Source organism: Atractosteus spatula, chromosome 4 (genome assembly GCF_055471065.1).
Source record: "Atractosteus spatula isolate fAtrSpa1 chromosome 4, fAtrSpa1.hap1, whole genome shotgun sequence".
Taxonomy (NCBI): Eukaryota; Metazoa; Chordata; class Actinopteri; order Semionotiformes; family Lepisosteidae; genus Atractosteus; species Atractosteus spatula.
Genome location: NC_142709.1, coordinates 66,413,826 through 66,440,911, shown reverse-complemented (window position 1 = coordinate 66,440,911; position 27,086 = coordinate 66,413,826). Strand labels below are relative to the sequence as shown.

The 27,086-nt window shown below is 35.4% G+C and overlaps 1 protein-coding gene across 1 annotated transcript in view; it reads right to left on the bottom strand.

The window, feature by feature from the left end:
- LOC148836914 (calsyntenin-2-like) overlaps window positions 1–27,086 on the bottom strand; it is a 242,991-nt gene that overhangs the window by 113,580 nt on the left and 102,325 nt on the right. Inside the window, exon 2 of the mRNA XM_088913431.1 lies at window positions 17,405–17,527. Coding sequence (XP_088769557.1) covers window positions 17,405–17,527 — 123 coding nt within the window. The remainder of the gene's footprint in view (window positions 1–17,404; window positions 17,528–27,086) is intronic.

Here is a 27,086-nt window from a genome sequence, read left to right as displayed (position 1 = left end):
AATGTAAACTACCTGATTTATTAATAATGTGTTATTTACTTTATTGTTTGAATCTGAGGGATTTATCTTCTTTCATGGAAAATTGCTAAATGGTAAAGGCATCAGAAAAGAAGAATACAAGAACATAAAATCTTGGCCTCAACCAACTGGCTGAGAAGTCTGTTCAAGACACATATAATTCTGTGGTAGACCTTTTCTCAGGCCTGAATTTATTGCGTTCTATTTTTTCATTTGTGACCCCATCTCCAAATGTCACTATTGAGCATGAAACAGTCCCTTAGCTGACCCTAACTACTGGACACTCTTTCAGATTTTAAATGCTTAGATCAAATCTCAATTGTTCTAAACTGAAAATATTTATTTCTGTTGCTTTTTAAACTACTTCTAAGGTTGTAATGCTCTTCCTGTGGTATGCTGACCAGAACTAAACAATATTGTAAATGAGGTCTTACTAGGGTATTGTAAAGCTCAAGTGTATCTTTTTAAATTTCACACTTTTGGTGGAATGGATATTAGATCAAAACATTACACTAAACTTTTATCAAATTCATATCACTAGCCCTTTTATTTTTACTCTCCTTCCATATGTATCAGTATATGTACTCTGAGAACAAATACAGTACATTGTACATAAGCTGTAACTGGGTTCTGCTACAAAGCAGCTGGACCAGCTGCATGGGACTGATTGGTGACCTTGATAACTGGATACCCAATAGGTTTGTCAGTACATGATTAATTGAGTGGATGCATCATGGACTCCGGTTACATCACTGCTCTAATCAGATACCTCTGTAACATGCCCAGTCCTATCACTTTCAGCACACAGATAAAGCACAGCCATTCTTGTTCGCCATCAAGCTAATAAAGTAAAGATGACAGGGTTTTCAGACATACCCTTAATAAATAAAAAAGAAGTTCTTTTACTGACTAAAACAAAACATGAAAGCTTTTCAAACCCACAACTGAAAAAAGTACCTAGGAAAATTATTCCTTCCATGAATAGAAGTTTGATAAAATATGCATCTGTATTTAAAACTTGTATCTAAAGTTCTTTGGTTCCTGTCGAAAGAACTTTGATAAAGTAGACATTGTTTGATTTTAATTTGTCACAATTCTTGAGGCACTGGGATCTTCATACGGTATGAGGGTGTGACTGTTACGGTTCCGTGCGGGCTTGTGCCCTCCGCCACCCTGTTTCGTCCCGCAGCACCTGGGGCGCGAACCCGGGTCTCTGGCGTAACCCCACAGGGAACCAGCCGAGTGAGCTAAAGGAGACCTCCCTCAGCCCAGGCAGCTGAGGTCCCTGCTACACGCAGTGAGGGCGCTGACGTCACCGTGTCCGAACTAGCTCCGCTACAAGGGGTTGTCCTGTGTAATCTGATGCACTTGCATGAGCTAGAGTATTTATTGACCGACATAAATTATGTTGCTTCTTTTAAGCTGATAGGAAAAGTGATTCAACACAAAAAGATTGTGGTGTATTCCACTCAGAAATGAAAAGGGCACGCCAAACTTCACAAACATACTTCCAAATTCATACATTTAATGTTTGCAGACATAATACATTTCTGTAATCCACCTTGTAACCTTGAAGGCAAGCTGGTATTCCACTAAGGAAAGCAGAAGAAAGCAGATAAATGATCAAGATCAAACCCAATAAATAAATAAATCAATAAATCAATAACTCAATAATAAAATCAAAAACCTATATTGTACCATTTTCTGTCACAGAGGCAAAACTTATAATTACCAAAACAAATGTATGGTAAAACATTTTAACAGGTGGGTACAATTCTGGTACTTGGGACATTTGTCTAAGGGTTTTTATTCCAACTCAGCTTCTCCCAGGTCTCCAGGTATGGATGCTTTGAAGAGACCTGACATCCCAGGTGTAGAACATAAAACCAGAGTTCCCTGGAAACAGTCCTTAAGGGTTAAACCAATATTTTACCTAAGGTAAAAGGTCTACATTAATTCAGTAAATTGGATAGTTCAATACAGACACATTAAACATCTTGTTAATAAAGGTTTCAAGGCTCTCTTAACTACTCTGGAACTGGTGAGGGGACAAAATGATGAACTGCATTTTTAAAATGATTTTTAAAAAAGTGCCCTTCCAGAAAAAAAGGGAAAGAAGATCTATAATATTAATGCATCTAAAATGGTTAGGTCTGGTGTTCTTAAAACTAGTATGAATAGTGAGGTGAGGGGGAAATACAGATTAAAAGAGGGGAGAGAGAAATAATGTTAAAGATTTTTGAAGTAGGAGTTTTGGAGATAACTATTCCTTTCTGTCATGACACGAAGCAAGAGAACACTTATCCAGGAGGAATGAAGTATCTTCGTTCCATTTGTATGGTTGGTATGACTCCAGGGAGATCTAATGAAAGCTTACTTCACACCTGCTGGCCTTGTCCCCAAAATTGAACTCTGTTAGGAGCGTGGTCATGATTGTGAACAAGTAATTGCTTTTCTGCAGTAACAATATTTTTATGGTTAAGAATGGCAATAATGGCTTATTTTAATGCAAAGCATACACCGTATGTTTGTGTTTCACTTTTTGTATTGAGCTAGGAATAGAGATCAATGCAAAATATATAGTATTTCAAAAGGACATTAACCATGCTTTTCTTACAAAAATGAAAATACACAGAAATTGAAAGTCATTTAAACTTCTCAGCTGACATTATTGGGATGTAACAATTTGCCATGGCAAAAAACAAGTACTTATTGTAGTTGTAATGTGGTGTGATCCAGGAAAATACAGCCTCCTGTTGTTACTCTGTGCAGGTTAGAGTTGTATTTTCACAGAATAATTCCAGTTTCTTTATAAGTAAAACTGGTTAAACTTTTCCTATGAAGCATATACTGTAAGTAACTCATTAATTTCTGTGCCATCATCCAATTAATAAATTCACAAATTCACAAAGCATTGATGAGTTATAAACAATCTCTATTGTGCTTAACCTTCATTTTCATATTGTAGAAATGTCAAATGTGAAAAAAAACAGAACTTAACATCTTTCACACCGATGAAGTAACATTTACAAAATCATCAACAGGAAGTTGGAGTGTATTAGTAACTGGAGGTAAATGCAGAACAAATCTAGCAAAAACTACAAAATTAAAAGCAGCAGATGTTGAAAGCTGTACTGTAGGTTCAGGAGGAATAGCAAAGATTTGAATTAGTCCGTTAACTACATGTTAGAGGGTGTTGGGACTGGATTTGTCTTCTTGCAATTATTGTGAGTTGATAGTAATAGTGTTAGTAAGGATTATTGATGACCACGAGATTACTTTTTTACACTTGGTTAAACCTGACTCATCTCAATTGGTTCAATGCATGTGAGAGCAATGTACTTTAAATACATTTTAAGAATATGTATAGAATTTTACTAAAAGATGTGCATTGGACCATGCCTGGTTAAAAATAAATAGAAATCCACTAATTTTGCTGTCAGATAAGAGAAATGTAAGCTCAGCCTTTGAAAAGTTAAGTTAAGTAATGGAAAAAAAAGAAAATCTGCAAAAAATATTTTCCTTTATTATATATAAAATTTAACTGGGCAGACCATGTACCACTGAACAGTGTGTCAGCAGCTTTGCTATACAGCAAAAGGAACGTGAGAAATTCCTTTATCAACTGCATTTTGGGGGAAAATTAGGTAGGGCAGATTGTTCAAGGCCTGACCAGAATTTGCAAACACCCTACTCTTACAAAATGTGTCAAGGGATCTTTATTGATCAAGTAGTCAGGACCTTGGTATAATGACTGAAGAACCACATCTTTGGTCTAGGCAATTAGTTTGAAAATTCTGGTCTAGAGGGAAGAGTATCTCCTACAGGTGCAACAACACAACTTACCGCAACAACCTGGCTGGCCTTAAGGGTTTCACACCCCAGGACCTGACCAGGCCCAGCCTTATTTAAATTCTACCATCTGACAAGATCAGGCTACAAGATGGCAACATTTCTGTCATATAAGGTCACACAGTATGTCAATACATATCTGTGACTGTTTTACAATTTAAAAATAAAGTTCCTGGGACAGACATAGAGTTCAAGTGACAAATAGTTTTAATGCATTTTTACAATGATAAGTGTGCGGGTGTGCTTATTGAATCAACAGCCTGCTGAATAAATCTTTTGCACCTTAAGGGTAAACTTATGCTGGAACAATTATCTCTTAAGAATCATCTAGTAAAGGAACTTGGAATGCAGACAAGGAAATCAGCATGTTAATGTTTCTCATTGGGTTTCCTTAGCATGGGGGAAAGCAAGCTGGTACGAAATGTTATCTGGATTGCGCAGCAGTGAGAAACAGAAATACAAGGCCTTTCCAACTTACGAAGTGAAAGCGACTTCTTGTGAATCTGGCAATAAATAAACATATGATAAACTGTATTAACTGTGGAAAGGTGCCCTGAAGCACATTCAGATGGAGCTGCCTGATGAAGTGGTCATGGGCATTTAAATAAGGAGGCTGCCAATGCCAACCGAAAACCAACTGAATTTGTCCCCGCAATTCAGTTTTTCCTGCAAATGAATTTAATCTATTTCCCGAAATTGCTTTCTACTGAATCTCTTTGAACTTGCAGGATCTAAAGAAACACGGAGACAGCATTACCTGTTTTAAATCTGTTAGCTTATTAAAACTATCCTTCAAGCCCTTTAGAATTTTGTTCTACTCATTAAATTATTTTCAAAGACACAGGTCTTTAAGGCATCTCAGCTCCAATTCCCATTTTAAATGTTTAAATATTTAATTATAATAAGCCTGGATTAACATGCTCTATGTAGGTTTAAATGTTATATCAATGTGACATAAGATGAGTTGATTTCACTGATAGCTCTTAATTTAAAGATGTAGAAGACTTGACCAAAACCATCATTGACAGTTTCTTTTTATACCAGTTTTTAACTAAATTTTACTCCATAGGGTCTTTGAATTAGTTCAGTTTCAAGAATTATTCAACTTGTCTAAAACCTTCATAGGCACATACAGTAAATATGTTCTTAATGTTTTTTACTGTTTATTCAGGAGTGTACTGTATATTGTAGGAGAATTATTGAAGATTCCAGAACAAGCCTGCAATGGCTCACTTAAACTTAAGTGAACAGTGAAGTTACTGTTAGATAACTTGAAAATGAAAAAAATATGTTTTTGTTATAATTCACGTTTAAAACATTAGTTTGAACAATTTACAATGTCAGTTTTTTTCTCTGTTAATAGAATGTAAAGTAGTCCACTTTTTAAAGATGGTTAATTTATTCCTATGATAGAAGTAATGTAGTTTATTGTGAATAAAATTGTTAAGTCTGTCCACCAGGGAGAAAAACATCATGCAAAAAACATAATCATATTTATATGAAATATGGGAAGAGGGCTTTATTTAAAAATGACATGATAACATGCCATTAGAAGGAAAAAGACCACAAAGAACATTTTAATGTGGAGATGTGAAGACCTTAAAAGAAAGGATTATTTTAAGGAGAACACAGGGCAAATTTAAAATGAAATTCTACAACAGTCACCTAGTTATAAACCTCCAGGCTAACACAGCAACAAAACACAAACCTCAAACGGCCTTGAAAAGGCTTTCACAATACAATTATTTCTTACAAAAGCATTCACCAAGGCTGTGTATTGCACTCTGTCTTTCCGGCATCTTTTTTATTTCCAACAGGCGAATATTGCCTCAATATGGAGATCCTGAAATATTAATCATCCTGTTCTAGTCTTTGGTCTCATTCACTTGCTGTCTTTACAAGCAGAGCTACCACTCTGGCGGAATGATAAAAAATTGATACAATGTTGTGTTGTGTCTGAATCAGCATAATGCCCAGAGAGCTTCTTTTCTTCTTTAAAATACGGGATACTGCTTTCATGTTTCCTGCTACATCCTTTTTTATTGCAAGTAAAGGTCCATCAGAAATGAATGACATGAGGGGATCCATCGAGTTCTGAACCTCTGTACTCTGAACACACTATCAGCCTACCATAACACACACCCCGACTTGTATGCTGTGACATTTGTTTCTGCTCTGTGCAAAACCATCTACCTTAAACTCCCTTGGGAAGTTACTGTGATAGATTACTCTTTCTTGCTGTACTCAGTAGCCGGGTTTGTATGACCTGTTAGACTTGTACTGTATATTAAACAATGCTAAATATTAAACAAATCCCAGTACATGGCTCACACGAGATTCAGGCTTCTTAAAAAAACAACCTATGCTCTGTACTTTACAGAAGAAAGTACAGAACAGAACGAAGGCATAAGGGGCAATGACTACATCAACATTGAGATTAAGAGATTGCCCTGAGAATAAATCATACCCGACTTGCTGTTGATAGAGATAGTCCTTACACTGTACAACTGTGCTATACTGCATGGTCTTAATCTAATTAATACAGGCGGAGCAGGAAAGCATAAACTCTTGGCAGCTTCTATGAAAAACAATAAAAATAGTGACATTGAAGTGAACAGGGAACATTATAGGTCCATATCCCAGGTGAGACCGTACTATTATACAGTATCCTTGTTCAAGGGACTTTGTCCAAATGGCTCCAGAACAATATTCAGCTGCATAAATAGGTATAAATATAAGTTGTTTTGAAAAAAGCATCAGACAAATAAATTAACAGAAGAAAGGCTTTACATTCAAGGCATCCTGTTCCACAGATGCTGGCAATAATAAAACAAACCTGCAGTGTTGGTTGACAATAAAGTAGGTCTAGTTTTCAATCAAGCAAACAACTAATTCATCAATGCAAATTATTCCTCCCAATTGCTAAACAATCTTCTGGGTATTTGTTGAAATTTATTTGCTCATCTACACAGTTATTAAATTACACTTCTAACTAATCCAAATGGCACTGCAATCTATAATTGCGAGGCTTGCTCTTATCAGCTGCCTCATGGACATAAATTGGATTTTAATCAAGGCTAGGAATAAGCTATGACAAAAGGGAGGGGTAATATAAACATAACTGAACTGCATCTGAATGAAATTATTCAGTGGACATGCCTGAAATTAGGATTCTGGAATGCAAAAATGCAGATAAAAGTAAGACACAAATGAGAAGAACTACTCCAGCGTCTTCAAATATGTAATTAAATTACCCATTTTACACTTCCATGGGACTAATACTAAAACCATCACAATAATCATCTCGTGCATGGAAGGCACAGCTTTGCCACCCAGCTTTTAACAACTAATTAAACTTCAGCTAATTCAAGGCATTCACTCCACATCATGCAACATGGCAGTATTTTTTAAATTGAATTTACTTTGCTTAAATTTATTTTTGTTGTACCCACCCAATTTGAAATAGCCAACTGTATCTCGTCTTGCTGCTCCAAACCCAAAACCAGTGAGGAAGTGTAGGCAGACTCCTCTGACCCACCCACCTTCATGCCACTTATCTTCTAACATCACAGGTGGCACAGCCACATACTGGAGGCACATTTTCAGTTGGAGGAGAGACACATCCCTCGCTGACAGTACTGCTTGCCTGCAGATTCCCTGGAGGCTGCAGGTAGTCACTGTGTCTCTGAGAGAGCTCTGGCCAGCTAATGCCACCCTACACTCAGAAGCACAGAGCTAATTGTGCACTGTGTTTTGAGGAATCGCAGTCACAGCCAGTTAGAGATAATCCAGGCTTGACCCCATGATCACATGTCAGCACTTTTATTTCACTGAGCTATTGGAGAGGCCCCAAGGGAAAAATATTTAAACAAAAGGGTTACCTATGGTGTCTGACGGCAATTCTGTGGTTATTTAGAATTATCATCAGGCACCACAGAGTCCAAGCCATTAAACGCAAGGCAGTGATAACTGAGAATGTGAGAGACATGCTGTTTGGTTAATGTGATTCTGTTTACCCTGGCCTGTGTCTGTCTAGAAGGTGTCTGTCTGGGATTTGGTCTTAAGTCATAGTGACTAACTGGTTCCAGCAGAGGAAAGAAAATACCTCAGGATAACTGTTGTTTATTGATCACGGAACACACAACTGCCACTAAGTAAAACTCATGTCTGGATTATTCATGAGAAAAATGACTAGGATGCATTTCTGGGGACTGGTGTTTACTATAGTGGAACATTATCTGCTCTCAATGTGAGAGGAGGAACTGGTTAGATGCTACTTCTCCCAAGAGCAGAAGAGATCTGAGTTTATTCCAGATCTGTTTTTTGCAGTGGACTCAGTAAGTCTGAGGCAAGCTGAACACCAGCACTAATTTTCATAAACTCAGTGAACAGCATGGGGAAAAAAGATTAGTGCCAGTTGGATTTTTTGTCCTGTGAAATATACTTGCGGAAAAACAAACATCATGCTTCAATAATTGTCAGTGTGGCACAATATAACAAGTTTTAGTAACTGTAAGATATACCACCTTTAGATTTCAATAAGATACTTTTATATGAAGGTTATATGCAATTTAATTCCCCCTTAAGTAAGTTGTTATATATATCATGCCCATACAGTACTTCTAACACATAATATGAATACCATACCCTTAGTAAAAAGTCCATCAACTGTACAAATCTCTAAAGTTTAAAATTAGGATGTACAATTTTAGAACAGTATACTATAAAAGAATGACAGAGAGTTTACAGAGTACTGGGAATAGAATGATTCAAAGTCAGTAGAAAATGGTTGGTTATACTTCAAAAACAGTTTAAAATCTTATAACAAATTAAACCCTGAAACAAACAAGCCCAAGTGTAAGGAATAAGGGCCTAAATTGACTGATGGAGAAAAGTGGAAAAACAGAAATTAACTGTTCTACAGACTGAATAAAAGGGACAAAGATTCAAAGACAGAAAAACAAATGTTGCAGCTGAAAAAAACTCTCAGAATCACCAAGAGGGAGACAGAAAAAAATACTACAATGAGGACAAAAATAATGCATTTTTCAGTACTATAACACTAAAATATCTGTAAGCAAATGTAAACATGATAATACGAAACTAATAATAGAAGATGAAGAAAGAAATAGTAAGCATACTAAATTAATATTTCATGCAGGTTTTACAACAGAAGACATCAATAACATGCCTGATGTTATAGAAGGCGTTCTGCCAGTATTGAGTAATTTTAGCATAACTGACACTGGAGGCTCTACAGGGGCTAGGGAGGCTTAAAACTAATGAATCATCGAGGCCTTATTCACAGTCATACTTAAGGAAATGAAGAATGTTATTCATAGAACCTTAACCAGAAAATTTCAGTGTTCAGTAAAGACTGCATCTGCACCCACAAACTGCAGAGCTGCTTATATAACAGCAGTTCATATAAGGAGGGGGGGGCGGGGACTGAAACAGGAAACTACAGACCAATCCATCTTACTTCTGTTACTCATCAAGTTGTGGAAATAATGTTGAGAGCTGATGCATAGTAGAAGAAAACGTACAAGATGGTAGCATTATTAGAGATAGCCAATATGGACTGAAATTGAAGGTTTTGTTTAAATTATTATTAAATTATATTATAAGAAAAAAGGGCAGCTGATAACACTAAAGCACACTGTACAACATGGAATACTAACATTACCCTTAAAAAAACAACAAGTTCCTTCAAAAAAAGGACCATTCTCAAAAGAAATAGCTAAAGCATAAAGTCAAGGTAAAGTATGCACATAAAAATGGGTATAGTTTACAAATTACAGAGACAGTGGGCATCAGAAGATATTGAATTTGCCATCCAAGCTTAACTGTAGGAGTGTTTGCATACTGATATTCACTTTCTTGTGCTCTAACGGCTTTATTAATATATTTCAGAGGTGCAAAATCACATCTCGGGCATTTCCTTCAAAACATTATTGTGAGGAATATCTCAGATGGGTTCATAGTGGTGTTAATTGGAATGCTACGTCTTGTGGTTATTGTGGTTCAGTGCAACAAATGAATGTGAATGTTCTAAACCTAAAAAAAATGCAAGTATTGGCTCTAGTCCAACTGCAAATTGGGCATCTCATCAGATACGAAATTCAAACAATTAAACTTGTCACATTCAATATGTAAAGAAATAAATCACTGAACTCAGACTGATAATCAGGGATAGGAGAAATATTTTCTTTATTGTTCCTACTTACTATACCATTCCTGCCATTACTTAATATGAAATGGGTTATTATCTTCTTTCTTATGGATTCCTGTTTCCTGGACAGAATAGAAAATGTCAGCTGAAATTTAACAGCAAACTGTTTCTCCAATATTAACAAATACATGCCATCAGCTCCTGTACATTACTTCATAAATTAAACAGGGAAGTATACACCCTGACCCCTGTAAGAGTTTAATGTCTCCTACTTCCCTGAAGTCAGAATAATGAGAAAGCAGATGGATACAGTAAGTAGAAAATAGATCCAATTAACAGAAATATCAAATTAGACCAACCAAATGTCTATTAAATTATTATTAAGTAGATACAATTTGAGTACTTGATTTATTTAAATACGTTATTAAGTATATTAACTAGAATGTAAACAAATAAACAAAAAAGAAGTATTAATGATATCGTAAGATAGGTTCAGTATGTACTGTATCAGAATAATATAAACACCTAAATGCAAAGCTAGTGTATATCATTATTATTAGGGTTTCACAACATCTTCATAAAATCTAGACATACTGTAGAACCAGTTCAAAATGATATGTTTACCTTGCAAGATATAGTAAGTGCAAATAAGTCTTAAGTACTTTCTGCTAACAAGTTATCCTTTTTGAATACATTTACAATGCTCTGACTCCACTTAAGTATTATTATTTGCTATTAATAAAACTGTGCTGCTTTATTAACAAAAAGGCCATTAAACTTTTGTGAAAAATTTGCTAAAGACACAGGCATTTCAAATGAATTTCCTTGTGAAATCAAATTGAACTGCATATATATTACTAAATTTCAGTGTACAGCGCAAAAATAAATGCAGAAAACATGTTTAATAGGAATGGTTTTCTTTTTTTGAAGGTAGAAAACCTTCAGCAATTCAATTGAATAAATAAGGAAAGATATTCAATATTCATATTCACAAATATGCCTTTTCTTTTTGATCAGTAAAAAAACAAAAGAAAAATTTATAAGAAATCAGTATTGGGAAATGGAGGGATTTACACCTGATCTACTGTATTTCTTATTGATGTTGCAGGAAACAAGGGTTGTACTAAGGGAACATTTAAAGATCTGGTTTAGTTAGGCGCACAATGGCATTTAAGTAGTAATTACAGAAACGTACATGGTGGTGGGATGAGTCACATCTGCTCTATTTGATTACAGTCTGACAAGGTTAGCTGTACCATATAATACCATTTGGCCTGTGCAGCTATTGAAACAAAGCCAAGGTGTAATATTGATCAACTATATGTCTACAATAAACATGCTGCCAACAACACATGCTACAGGTTCAACTAATCTTATTTTCATATTGAACACTACTACTAGCATTTTGGACCTTGAAAAATAAAATAAAATTGTCACTGTGAATTAAAACTGCGAGTCAAAACTGCATACTTTCTAAAATAGTAGAAAACAAATAACAAAATAAAACAAAAATAGTGCTGACAGTAAAACTCATGTTATAATGTCAGTGAGTGTTAGAATAATGAAAAAGAAAACCTTTTATGTTGTGTACAGCCTACTTTGCTGTGGAGCCTAACCACCTCTCCTTATGCCCAATAAGAAGTTAAAAAGCACACCACCGTTTCAAGGCAAGGCCTATTTCCACTGGTGAATCACTTGATAAGGAATGAAATTCTTTTGTGCTAGCTTGGAAGGGTGCAATATTCATCTTTCTAACGACATAGTTTCCACTGCAGAGACAGCATAAAATCAGTACCGACAGTAGCTGTCAGATCCACAGTCTGGGTTACCCAGAACTTATGTACAGTAGCACAAAAGTGAAACTCTCCCTTAAGGCACTGCATCTTCTCTTGTTTCCTCTTGAAAATTTCAATGTTTTGCTAAACCTATCAGTACCTTTTAAGAAATGGCTTGCATTTATTACCCCTTATAAAGTAGGCACAAGCGCTTCTGATTAATGTCACTTTGACTCACAGCACTGATGGAATATAAACAGCATTAAGCTGACAGATTGTAACCACAGTCCCATAACTTCATTAATATTACTGCTCAGATCAGTGGAGTGAAAAAATGGGAAATAAGAGCAGGCTTTAAAATCAAAACTGAATAGAAGTCAACAAAACTACAAAGACTTCCAAAGACACTACGTGTACTGGTTTGACATCAGTATTTTTATGCCTTCATGGAGATATCTCACTGATGACAGTAAATGTGGGTAAACTGTACATTCATTTCTAATTCTGAAATTGGCATTTTAAAATATTCATTGGCTGTCTCTCATGGTGAGGAATGATTGTCTTCCATGAATTGATAAGGCCAATGTGGAATCTATACTGTCTCTGGGATTCACTGTATGACCCGCTTGTAACATCTGCTCCTGTGCGAGATCGTGATCAGAAGATTCCAGTCATCATTCTAATGTTCTCATCTTCATTAGCTGTTGCCAAAGGAGTTGCAGAATGTGCTGAGGATGGAAGACAACTGGGTGAGGTGTGTTTTTATTGTGGAGAAAAAAGCTTGATACACACCAGCCTCTGCACAAAATAAAACCTTGATCTAATGGCATGGAGACAAGACAATTGGAGGTCTCATTCGGCTACAGCCTTCGCCCACCAGAATAGTGTTTGACAATTCCAGTAATACATCTTCTTCTACCTGTTCTGCCATTGAGAACATGGTGGCAAGACCCCTGTTTGTTGAATATTAAGGGCACAGGAATCCTAAAAGGTTCACAGTAACTGAAATTGCTCTTGGACTGAAAGAGTACTTCCTTGTTACACCACATCATTACCCAGTGTGCACATTACACCCTGAGGCACAAGGGGGTGAACTTTGTAAACTCTGCTAAGCAATACTGAACAACTTTTAAGCATATATTTTCTGAATTGTTTCTCTTTAAAATTATTACAAGAGCTACAGTACAGTATAACAAATCATTCATACAATATATCAAGTCAAACCTTTATTCATATATCAATTCACACCTTTATTCGTATATATTGTATACAAACTCCCACTCAAACAACAAAAAACAAAACAAAAGTTGAGTTTTAAAAGTAAATGGACCTGTGAAATCTGTGATTTTATATGAACATACAATGATGATGCAGCAGTTGAGTTTTGTTGAATAAATTAGAAATGTATTTTACAGGGCATTAAACACCATCTATTGCTGCTCACAACTCACTTTTGCCCCTCATTCTATAGACAAAATGCAATTCAGCAAAGTCTAATGAAACTACAAGAGCAAACAAGACTCACAATACCCTTTCAAGCTAAAGTGCTCTTAATAGACCTTTTTATTTTAATTGGGAGAAGTTGTGTTCATGTTATGTATTTTGGGGGATCTCTGTGCATGTTTTATTATTGGACATGTTCTTTTTATTACAGCCTATGCACAATATCCAACTGTCTCACTCATTTTCTTAATATTATCTATTGAAGACATCATCTTTCTTTTAAAAAACACAAGCTACGCCACATGTTCTCATTTGCTTTAACATTTGCTCATGTAAGAGTTTAATCAAATATTTAACGTAAAGATTGAATAGTATGAAGATTAATATGGGCAGTCTACAAGAGCCACAATTTAATGTCCCAAAATATTCAGTCCAGAAGACATTTTTTTTAACCTCCATAGCTCACACTGGTTACATGGCTTAGAGTTATAGCCAATTACCCAAGCTCAGGAAGTAGTGGGTAATATGTCACATCCACTGCAGTATAGACAGTGGCATATCTATTGCAGTTGCAGACAACTAGTAACTGCAGGGGAGATTTCATTGACTTTAGTGCCTGGCAAAAACAGTAATGAATCAAGGGAATGTTCAAATATTTTATTTTTTACTTAAAACGGTAACGCAGAATAACTTTCAAGTTTTATCTAAGCTTCTCAAACCCTATAGCAATTTTGGTTTCTCCTCAAACAGTCAATAGTCTCTGTATAAATGGTAATTGGGTGTAGCAGGCAGTTTATTTACCTTTGTTGTTTGCTACTGAATAAGAGAAATGTTAGCCACTTTCCAACAGTCAAACTCGTCAGTACATAATTCTAAGCACTGCGTGAGTATTCTGAATCTGACTGAGTGAAAGAAACTGTGTTCTGATGTCACCACAATGAAATGCCAGAAGAACACCAAAATACTGTATAACACAGCAAAGAACTACAGTATCACTATTTTTCTTTGTCCTAATCCTACTTTACTATCTTAAACAGAGGAATCTAGTAACACTAAAATGCAAACAAATGTAAATTATTAAATGCAATCTCTAAAATAATGAAATATTTCTTAATGTTTAATTTTTAAATATAACAATCTGCGAACAGTCCCTGGTAACAGTTAACCAATTCAAAGGTATCTTACAAGGTGTATATGTTACAGGTGTATTTACTGTACAACTAAACAGCATGTGAAAATGCTGTAGAACATTTGATGTTTGTGATGCTTAAATACATTCTTTGAATACAGGCAATAGAGTAAGATTATAATTTAATATGAGATGGAATATTACGGGAGAAATCTAAAGGGATTTGATTCCTGACATTTTTAATGGTCCTGTTTTTATATTTTATCGAAAAAAAGAAACCCAAAGACACATATAACAGTATAAAATTAAGTTAAGAGCTCAAACTAGAGGTGTTTTTACAATGGTCTCAGTTATTATCCCCCACTGTACAGTATACTGTACATCATTTTTATACTTCCAGTGAAAAATAAGTTAGGTTAGGTGCCATTTTAAACTCAGTCTTCAAGCTGTGAAAGAATGGTTACATGTAAAGCTGTTAGCAAACAATAGTTAGTCAAAAAGATTGTGGGAGTATGGAACAAGCTACCCAGCCATGTTGTTAAAACTGATACCCAGAACTCTTTCAAGAAACAGCTGATGAGTTCCTCAGATCAATTAGCTACTAAGTACCCAACAAACTAGATGGACCAGATGGCTTCTACTAATTTGCAACCTTTCTTGTTTCTTGGAATAACAGTACACATCATTTTCTATACTGTGTACTGTATATCAAGTACTTATTCATTTAAAAATTCATAAACTTTAATACATGTTAAAATCATGTTCAGCTTTCTATGAGGTATAAAAGGAAAGCAATGATCTAATCAATATGCCAAGTGACCATTTTTATTTTCACAGTTCTTTAGAAAAAACTAATTTGAAATCCAATCCCAGTACCTTAATTCAGCTTTGCAGTAACACTTCATGTACAGTATTTTGAAAACAACAAGATTGTTTTGTTTTCTTCACTAAATGCAGAAGCTCTATTTAGAGCATTGTCTATCCGAAAAGAAAAAGTTTATGTATGTTGACAAAGGATAAAAATCAGAGATTTCAATTTCTTACAAGATTCATACATTCCCTTTTAAACGATGAAAAGTGATGTTAACCTGAATAATTGTAAATGTTCATAAGGCCATCTCCCCTGTTATTACAGTACACCAACATGAAATGAATACAGTACTTTACAAATTTAAAGTTTATTACCCAAGATTGTCAAACACATGCACTGTTGGGACAGATCCCATAGTGTGTGTTCATGCCCATTTTACATGTGAGATATGGGAAATCATTAATGTTTCACATTATCAGCAATGTAGCAGTAAAACACTAGAAGTCCAACTCTTACTTTGAAAAAATAAAACTTCTAATGTAGGAGCTCACATAGATAAAGTGAAAACCTTGTTACTTTGAGACTCAGATACTCTGTTAGCTCTTTTGCTCTTTTGATATTTTTTCCTTTTATTCTTTGCTTATCAGTATGGCTCTGTATGATCAAGATCTTGAGAATATTTGGCAGAACTTCATCTTCTCTGTTATATAACCCTTTACTTGAAACATCAAGCTCAGCAGAACAATACATAAATGGCACTGAAAAGACGAATGACAAGAGAAAAATGTTCTATGTAATTTGAGCTCAAATGACAAATTAACAAATTAAACTGCATTATGCTGTCCAAGTTGGAATCATCCTTTAAACTAATTTGATTGAGAACTCTGGATACATACTGTACAATGTTTGATCTAATCAGTGAAGAGTTGCTTGTTTTGCGAGAGGACAATTCTTGATGACAAATGTCTTTAGTTCTCAGGTTTCAGTGATGTTCACTGTATATCCCAGCAAAGCAGATCATATTACAACATGGCAGCCACCTCCACATCTTGGGCCATTACCCCCAAAGCAATAAATGTAATGCTCATGTTATTGCTAGCTTGTTTCTTGAAAACAAAAAAATGTATTTATCACAAAGCCTCTAGTGAACAACGCAGGCTGAATTTAAGAACTAAAAATGTGTGGTTAAGAAACTCTATATTCCTATTATGTAGAGTAACTAAGTGTTTTAGCAAAATGTTTTTACAAAATGGGACAAAACACTTGGCACCCTCTCTGTTAATACAGCTCTGCTCATGCAAGATTTGCTAAAGAACACAACAGAAATGTTCACCAAGACAAAATGCAAATTGACAGACAGAGAGCATAAGAATGACAGTTATTTATTGCTGTCAAAAAAGAGATTAATTTCACCAGGTTTAATTAATGAGGTGTCAATGCTACCTGAGTAAAGACTCATCCTTCAATGAAAGGATTATAAAGAATCCAGTAACAACTAATTACTGAATTGCCTATCATCCACCTCTACTACTCAGTAAATTATGAATTACTTTAAACCACTCCATATGGCCTTTTTTTAAAAACGAGCTGAAATAAAGCTTACTTTTCATTTAGTAGCCCTTCGTTTAATGGTGAATGTTTTCTACAGACAAGCTGCTTCAGCAAGTACTGAATTTGTCAAGGTTTATGATCAAACAGCCATAGAAAAAATGACTTAGAACAATCCTCCGGGCAAATGCCCACTTTCCAATTGTGGAAAATTGCCCATTTATTAGCTCATTGTCTTGTTAGTATGACTGTGCTTAATTTATGTCACAGAATTAATTAAGAAATGTGTCCTGAGGTGATTTAGCTGGGTGTATCCGAGGCATAATCCAATGAAGCCTTCTTACTTTTAAGAAAGACCAGTTGTCTTATTAGCCTGCAGAGAATACACAGACATTGATTTAACAAGGAGCCTCATCTGTAAAAAGGTAAGAAAGTGATACTGCAATGAAGTCACCTCAGGGAATCTGCTGAAACGTATGAGCAGCAATGACAGTCTTCAAAAGTCGTTTTGTAAAGAGAAGGATGTCAAAACTGCTGTGACCATGAGATTTCATTCAGCATTTCCCAGATGTGGTGACTTAACTACTGGGACCTCAGCTGACCAGATTATGCAGGTGAGCCCAACACCTTAGCTACATACTGTATGCTTTCCATACCTGCAAAAGGTACAGGAGCATCCTTATCAAGAGCAACCAGTGGAGGGTCCAGCAAGACAGAGTCAGTGTTCTCCGTTATAACTCCATGGTACGATGTCTCAATCCAGGGTTTGTGTTTGTTTACTGCAAAAGAAAAACACAGGAGGGGAGGTCAATTCAATCATTTTTGGCTCAGCAGCAGAGTATCAAGAGTATAGAAAACACTTCACCCAGAACAAAAAAGGAAGAATTCAATAAGCATTAAGGTAATATGCACACAATGTTCTCTGTTCAAAAGAAATCTATTACATTATTTTTGTCCCAAGAATATTTCATATTTCCTTACAGGTGCATAAAGGTGATTAATTGCATAGTAGTTTTGTACAATATATTTATGAAGTGGAAGTAGAGAACATCCAGCAATGTAATATTTGTTAATCACAGCAACACAGTATTACTATGGTTACAATTAGGGGTTCACCAAGAGAATGTTATTCCACTATGACTAATATAACTAAAAGTAAGTCTTTATTTTATTTTCATACAATGTATCCTGTCTGAACAAAGTGACAGCATATTTAAGAAACAGCAGGCTGAAACCAAGGGGTCTTTCACCAGGATGAAACTTCCTATTACTACTTTGTGCTGTGATAGCAAATTGGATTAAGTGCTCAACAGGGTTTCATGTGATTTTCCTAACTGTAAACCTGGCAGCTCCTAACCTTCCTAATTGCTTGCCCTATTAAAAAAACAAGTAAATCTCACTCATCCCCAATGACATGCCCCAGTTGTAAAACATGTCAGCTCTGGAACAGTGATAAAGTTTAATGGAAAGGTGAAAATACTGTGATGCTAATGGTATCGTTATTTCCTAACAACCTTCTTGGCTGGGGATGGTGAAAAAGTCATTTTAAAACTCTGGAGAAGAACATCTTCAGATTGGGCCCTAACTCTTACAACACTTTACAGCAGCCACAAAATAACCACCCTTTGGTTAAACAGAGTGCTCTCATGAGAGTATCTTCATACTTCTTTTCAACTGTTTTTTTTCCTGTTTTGAGAGCTTTTTTCTTTGAATGTTTTTTTTGTTATATTCATTTTGTCCTGTTTTTCAACTCGTAAAATTAGTAAACAATGCTTATGTGACTGGAAGCTTTCTCAAAAACCCTGTACCTGTTAATAGAGCTGTATATTAGTACTAGAGTCATTTGAATAAAGTGCTTTGCTGAAGGGTAAAACAGCAGTGTCCGACTTGGGATTTGAATCCTCAGCCATTACCATACACTGCTACTTGATTTGGTTCTTCTTCCCCAAACCAGTGTAATTATTATTATTACACTTCGATTGGATTTATTATGAATGCTGCATGCCCTGACCTGAAAAATCCATATTCCTGCTGCAAAGTCATTAAATTAAATATTCATTAGACATGATCACTTCTCTACTACATATTCAGGCAGTCTGCAATGTGGAATGATGAAATAACCATTACTTTACTTTCTTTACTGAATTCTAAGAAAATATGTTCTGGAAATTGATTCTAATATGCAAAGAACTTGTAGATTTCTTGCAAAGAATACATTGCAGTGCTAGTGTGCTGTGACCTCTACTTAATTTTACATCCTGAACACACAAGAAAACTCCCAACAGTACAACAATATATGTTACACTATTTAAACTGACATATTTAGCCGTTTGGGCTTTACAGCTTCTTTAACTTAATCTTGCAGTTTTACAGCAGTGTCCCAAATGGCATTTTTAACACCAACATTTAAATCACATCTCCTCTAAAAAGTAATTAAATGGGGAATCCGTCCTTCCAGTTTTATGAGTTTTCCAGAGCTTAGCAAATCATATTGACCTATTAATCCAAAGCAGTACAGCCTGTTTTAAAAGATAAACAGTTGACTGGTCAAGCACATAATAACCCAGCTGTCGGAGATCTGCAAGCACCTTTTCTTTCCTTGACTCCAGGAAACACTTTTGGGTCACATTTGAAAAAGAAGATCCATGGATTCTGCTGATGTGCTGGAATGGGATATAAAAGTATCCAGAAAGGAAAGAAATAAACCAGAAGTGAGAGCAAACTCTGCTTGTGAAATACAACCCATTTAATCCGGTCAAGCTATAATGCCTTTCCTTGTTATTGGAAAGGAAACTGCTGTTATTTAAGATGAGAGGACAATCACTGTCTGAAAGGCAACATGGGAGAAGAGATTAGAACTGTCCCACAGGGAAGTAAATAATCTGTACAGACCGCCCTGAATCTTGGCATCTTTTTCCTTTTTCGGCAGAAAAGCATTTTTTGATATGCCCACATCTTTGTATTACAACATTTCAACTGGTATGGGGTACAGCACTTCACTCAGGATAAATGTGATGAAAAGAAGGCCTTCGGATATTATAAATGCAGTAAATTATGCAAAACACTGTAAGACAAATCTATCAAATACTAAAGAATTTACTATGTAAATGTATATGTATATAATATATACAATATAATGACAATAAAAATCATATCACTGTATTTGAGAAAGTGTAATTTTAGAAACAAATATACTGATTTTAAATGTTTTGGTGTCATTTTGATTAACTGATCAATCATGACAGACCAGGGTACACCTAAGTATCTCTGACAGTTGCTTAAGCACTAAACTCTGCCTCAGTGAGACCCGTTGATTGGACACAGGTATTGAGGTGATTTAAGTGGGTGAATCTCAGATCTGGTGAAAATCAAATAAGAATAACACAGAAAAGAAACAATGCCCCCTTCTTATCAAGCAAACAATGTCTCCATGCCATCAGTATGTTGGAGCAACGCCCCACACGGACTTGTCAGCAGTGGAGCCACGTCCTCCTTAGCAGTGAATCAAGGTTTAGTGTCAATCACCCTGATGGATGTCAGTGTGTGTTACGCAGGCTTGCTGAAAGATACACTAATTGTCTTATACAACAGACGAATTGATGTGGAGGTCCCACCATGATGGTCTGGGCAGGAATGTCAACTTAGTACAGAGCTCCATTTGCAGTGTTGTGGGTGTGTTACCGCCAGACTTGAACCCCATTAAACACTTGTGAATGAGCTGGGATGATGCATAGTGATTATGAGAGGAAAGGGTTTAAATCCCACAACAAGGCGCCCTCAGCCTAATACACATCATGGGTCTCAGATGTACAACTTCGATTGCTTCTATCAGTGACCACACACAGCACTTCCTAGCCTGAGAGTTTCACAGTACAGTAGTTCATGATGACAAATGTACCAGTAAAATGAATTTACCTATGCCATCTCTGTTCTATACAAATGCAATGAAACTGAAATGCTTTTTTTCATTATTGCGATGATAACTTTGTGAGTTTGTTGTTGTTATAAAGTGATAAGGGTCTTTTAATGCTCACTATACTGTACAGATGCAGCCACTCAGGATGTATGGTTTGTCCGTGGCAAGCTTGATGCGCCATATTGCAATATGAGTCGGCTTGCAGAACCTCAGTTTTCACTAGCAAAGATCATCAATAGATGGCTCTTGTGGTGTGTTAGATGTTAGTGAAACAGTAGCTTCATTAAATCTGTTGCACTACTTCTTTACATTCACTGAATATATTGATATGGAATCATGTAACTAAAGGGAAATGTTGGTTGCTGAAAATATGAATAACCAAAGTGTAATAACGTCTCTGAAAATCATTAACAAATTTAATTTATTAATATGAATATATTTATATACAGTAACTGGGAGTGGTAGCTAAAAACTAAATAGAAGGTACACAACAGTATTCCACTTTTTAATGTACATAAACATCTTCTGCATCAAGTTCTTTAACTCAGTCACTTGCTGTGATTATTTTGGAAATGTTTTGACGTGCTGTGCAGTATATATCCCCTACGAGTAAAGTATTGTATTTTTTACTAATAAAGGAAAGTTTCACATTGTCAAGTTATATTATTTAGTGCATTTTCTTACAAAACAGGGATTTTATACAGTAAATCTAGCCCTGGCCTTATCTGATCTGACAAAAACTCCATCCACACTTTTTTTTCCTTTTCCCTATTACTAAAACAACATTTTTATCCAAATAACAGTGCAACCAGTCTGCCTAGCCCCTATAGAATCACCGGTTGTATCAAGCGTGTACTGAACAAGCATAGTTATAAGGTATTTCAGCCAAAAGTGAAATTCAATCATTACTGATGCAGACGATAATCAGGCATGAACATCTTTTATGCATAATTTTAGGTACTTCAGATAAAAAACACTTCCTAGGTGCTTAGTTTTCAGAATATGATTATGTATATAAATAACTAATGTTTTGTTAAAAATAAAACAGACGGGTTCAACCTGACCATTGTTGTTTATTTTAAATCTTTTTTTTTCTATACAGTGTATTCAAGTGTTACAAAATGAAATAGGTACTATATAAATTGTACCTCTAGTATGTGTAATAAAATGTCTTTTTCTATATGCTTATCCCATAACATTTTTAAAACCATAAAAATAAAACATTCAAAACAAATCTGTTTTTGAAAAATATAACGTACATTATGTATGTCATGCTGTAATTTGTAATGCATGGATGTATAATGGATTTTAAATGTACAATTCACAAAGCAATTCAGGGTGGCAAGAAATTGAAAGAACAAAAATAAAGTTGTAATAAAGGGGTAATAGATTTAATCATGGATCTGAAAGATGTCTGTATTTATGTTGTATGAGTCTGGTATGAGAGTAGGCCTAAGCTACTTATCTCCTTTTAGGTTAATTGTGAATGATAATTCATAAAGTCCATAATGCTATTGTTGAACCTTTGTTTTGTTTTAATATGGTTTTGAGTATCATGAACACTGACAGAAACATTAGTGATTTCATCCCTATAATTATGAACTATTAGAAAAGGGACAATTGAGTCAGGAGTCAGTGTACATTAGTTCACGGTAATGAAGGATAATGGAAAATTGCCTTTCCATTCCATGTCAAATAATACAACCCACAGTACCCAGGTCATTTTCTAATTATTGTCTGCAGAAAACTTTAAAGGAAAAGTGTTATTTGTACAGTACCTTGCATTCTTCAGTAGTCTCACTGTTACAAAGCACCTTGCACTTGTAAATATTTTTACAGAACTGGTATTTGTTTCACTCCAAAATAATATTTATGAATTAGTTATGTAGCACATATTGAATATTTATAACAATACCACAAGCATATTGAAATTAAAATTATTTTAAATACCCCAAATACCCCAAATACCCCAAATACTAGACTTAACACTTTGAGAAAAGCAAATCTCCAACTGGTGCTGAACAAAATCCACACACACACAGTTCAGAGTCAAATATTAAATAATACCACCAGGAAGCCCAGTTTTCATGAGGTTAGAACAGCTTGTGAAAAGATCAAATCAATCAGGCTTGCAACACTGACTTTTAATCAAGTAATATGAGAACTGTCAAAGAATTCGTCCAAATATTATGAGGCATTCTCTTAAAATGTAAATTAACATCCTGGAGAAACAATCCTCCTGATGTGATTCTAAGTGCTAGAACCAGTCAATTCCAGTACTCAATGGTTCAAACTGTGTCCTGGGATTGCCTGATTGTTGCTGGCATTCACCATGCAGAGGCTGACAACTGGTTTAAAATTGTTGGACCTCAGCGCGCCAGGCTATTCTCAACTCGGCACACAACAGTGACCCCTGTGATGTGACTGGCGCCTGGGCAGCAATTGCTTGGTAACTTTGCTGTGGACACTGTGAGGCCCACAGCATGAATAAGAAGCATACAGTTTGAGTCCACGAAAGGTAACATATGCATAGTAATTCTCCCTTCCTTTCTGGTTTAAGGTTCAAGGGTCACAACAGTGTGGCAGGCTGCTTAATAACAGCCCATTCATTCCTGGGTTGGTTCAGAAAGAAAAATAACTGCTGATCCTACTGTACATTAAAACAAAACTAACCAAGCATTCCTCATCTTGGTCTTTGCCATTTCCCTTTTATAAGTTGGCACAAAAATCTAGTTATTCAGCATTCTGGTAGGAGTACAGTGCTTTATGCACCCCTGCATCTGAAAATATAGTCTGCCTTGTTTGTGCACCATACTGTAGCTTTGAACAAGGGGCACCTCACTGTCAACTGGTTAATGCTGGAAATGCAGAGAAACAGCAGTAAGGAGAATATGTGTAGTCAGTACACTAAATGTGCCCTGTGCAGGGTGAGCTGAATATTCCTCTCAGTGTCACTTTACACTGCTTTCCAAAAACAAAACAATCTAGAATAAAAGAGAATATCAAGGGCATTTAATAATCTTCTATTTTTCCAGTCATAAGAAGACATTAACTCAATAAACATGGACCTGATCAGTTCATGGATCAGATTGGTATTTATGAGGGTCTCCTACTGACATACCTGTATTTCAACAGGAATTTACATACCATGACCTTCCTAAGTCTAAGCACACTTCTCATAGTCCACTTATTCCATTGTTTTGCTCCTGTTTATTCCAAAATATTCTTCCGTGCTAAAAATGGTCCTAAAAAAGCATTTGTACAGCGAAACTAAACAACTAGCAAAAAAAAATATTCAACAGCAAAGCTTTCAAGCCACAGGTGAGGTAGCTAAGGAAGACTCCTACAATCTTGAGGCTATGCAGTATTGTGTGCTGTGTGATTGATGAGGGAGTAATGAAGAAATTTACACCTAAGACTCCCCTGCAGCAGCAACAGGAGCACAGGCAGAGAATCAGGAAAGTATTTAATTTGCTGGTTGTCTGACCTTTTCAAATGAGTTTTCAACCATTTTCATTTGTACAGTTTGTTTGCTCAGTTCAATTCCTTTTCATTACCCACCCGTGTTCCTTGAAATACTTATTTTTTTCTGATTTAGAGCAAATCTTTCTCTAGACTCTTCTTTTCAACAATATAAAACATGAGTGCTCCATACTGTAGGTCTACAGAAAGAACAGATAAATTGCAGGGTCCTATTAACCAGAGAATGAGTTTGTAACAATATTATCAGATTTTTTTTAAAAAAAGTTCTTAATAGTTTTGTAATATAAATTAATTAATAAAAGGTGGAAATCAGTTTTTCCTAATTTGTAAAATTGTGGCTTCGTGACATTAAACCACACATTAGCAGTATAAGAAAAAACAAAAAAAAATGTCCATGCTTTTAACTGTACCTAAAACTTTCATTAGATTTCTAACAATCTTGTCTGCCTTTAAAAACAGAAGTCAATTCATTAACTGATGAATAAGGTTAATGGACTGTGTTAGCATCGTTTCCTACTGAACTTCAAAAATGGATCTTAATAATTAATTTTCAAAACAATATTTTATAGAATTGACTCAGTGCAGCAAGCAGGGTGCTTATATTTTCAATAAAAAAATGTTTTAGGATTCTCATAAATGAAAGCTCAAGCTTCACAGACCTCAGGAGCAGAATCCAATGAAACCAGGATTTAAATTCTTATATCAGCCACTCTGTATGTTTTTCCTCCATATTGTATTGGTGCTTCTTATTAATTTTTACAGGCAGGAAATGGCACAGTCATAACCTAGTAGGTGCAGTGCGCCTAGACCTCAGCAACAAAAGGAGATGATAAGAAGCTGAATCTAAACTTGATTCAAGACCAGGATGATTCCACTAGACTGTTAAACTTCCCTTACTCAGCAGATGCCAGATGACAGCACACACAAATTGTCTTTATGAGAAACATGGTGAACTGCCTTCCACTACACATTGGGCTATAGCTCAGGGCTGTATACACCCAGCACAGAACAGGGTCTTGCTACCCCCAAGCAACTTGATGGTAGGCTCTTTACTACACTTTACCGTAAACCAAATTAAACTTGACTGAGAACAGCCTTACTTGGAAAATATTAACAATATTAAACAATGGGAGACGAACAAAAAGAAAAAAAATGTTGTGGACCTCCTGTTAAATCATTAATCAATGAGATCTGCACGTGTGCAAACACAAGTAATTCTCATGAAGACAAACAAGAAAATAAAATAAGAATAAAAAAAAATACCAGATAGATTCTTATGTGCAGTTGCATTAACATATATTGTAAAATATAGATAGATTGAAATATATATTTACCTGAAATGCAACTGTTCACATGATTTATCTGATTGAATATTTAGGTATTTATTGATGAAAAACAAATGTAGAAATGTACAGGTTAACAGTTTGAGCTAAATGCACTGACTAGCTGATATCAAAGACTAAAACTTTTCCATGTGTGGCTGAAACACAGACCGAACTGGAACTGAAACTGACTGAAAAGTCAATTCTTAGCAGGACAGGAGATAAAGTTATTTCAACCCTACTATGTCCCATCATGTTGAAAATTGGAATATAGCAAAGACAGCGAATATGGTTTTGACCTTTTTGATGCCTAAGCAATGAGAATTTCTTTTGTGATTTTGACAGTAATTAAACTCACACTTGCAGATTTAAGTTGACAGATAATTTCAAGTATTGCTCAGATCATATGACATTCTATTAATCCCTGACCAGATACCCTTGTTCCAGTTATCTTATTATACTGTACAGTTAAATAAATGAAAGGGACATGAAGGAAAAACATTTTGCTTCACTCTAACAAAAAATATGTCTAATTAAAAAAGAAATCTGTATCAAATTAAACTTTGATAGATAAGGTCAAGAGAGAACCAATGATGAATAAATTACTCAGATGAAGAGCAAATGTATTCCAGCAGGTTATTCATTACTGCTTCCAACAGGCAATTAATACTGCGTTTTAAGTACAGAATTTCTACTAGCAGCATGAATCTGAACAAACCATGGGGATGTCCATCACATTACTGTAATTTCATCTTTGTTCCACAGAACTGAATGAAATAAATACAAAACTCAGATGAGATTTGGGTATGCGCTTCACTTTCTTTGAGCCTTGAAGATGTTTACAAGTTTTAAATCTGAGCATCCTCATAAGTTTCTCTGCATCAGAGAGCAACATGACAGAATACACAAGCGACACGTGTTCAGAGGCAGAGCTCTGATTCAAAGCCTAAGATGCAAACAGAGTATTAGCATAGATGAAACGATACCAGTGTACTCCTGACTAATGTTAGCATAATGTTTATGTGGCTAGAATCCTCATTCATCAAAATATTTACTGCTGCACCTCAGTGCTTTGCATTGCCCACATTTACTTTTATAGAGTCCGGAGTTGCTAAAGTAACATAATTACTGTATCTATCAAATGTACTATTTGTGTGTATAAACAAAGATACCTTATATGAGAAAATAATATAAATAAGCAACCCCATCTCTATCGTGCGCTACAAATGTAGATATGTAGTACAACATAAAGAGCATACTGTATTCCTCTCACCTATCTTTCCTGGATACTGATCATACAGTATCTTGATCAATTCATCAATTCTTATTCATTTCAATAGAATTGAAATCAGTCAAATAATCACGTGTGAAAAGTGACAAATATATTCCACTCAAAATGGCATAAAAGAAGAACATACTGTATAAATACGTATTAAGCTTTCAGAAGTGCAATTAAAGTTGTTGTTTTTTTCACCTGTTATTAAAATGATAGATTTGAAAGGAAGAATGACAGCATAAATGAGTTAGGCACTTTTAAATCATACAGAATATATATATATATTTGGATAAAAATATCATATCTGGCAGAAAGTACCTACTACCTGATGTAACTGGGCT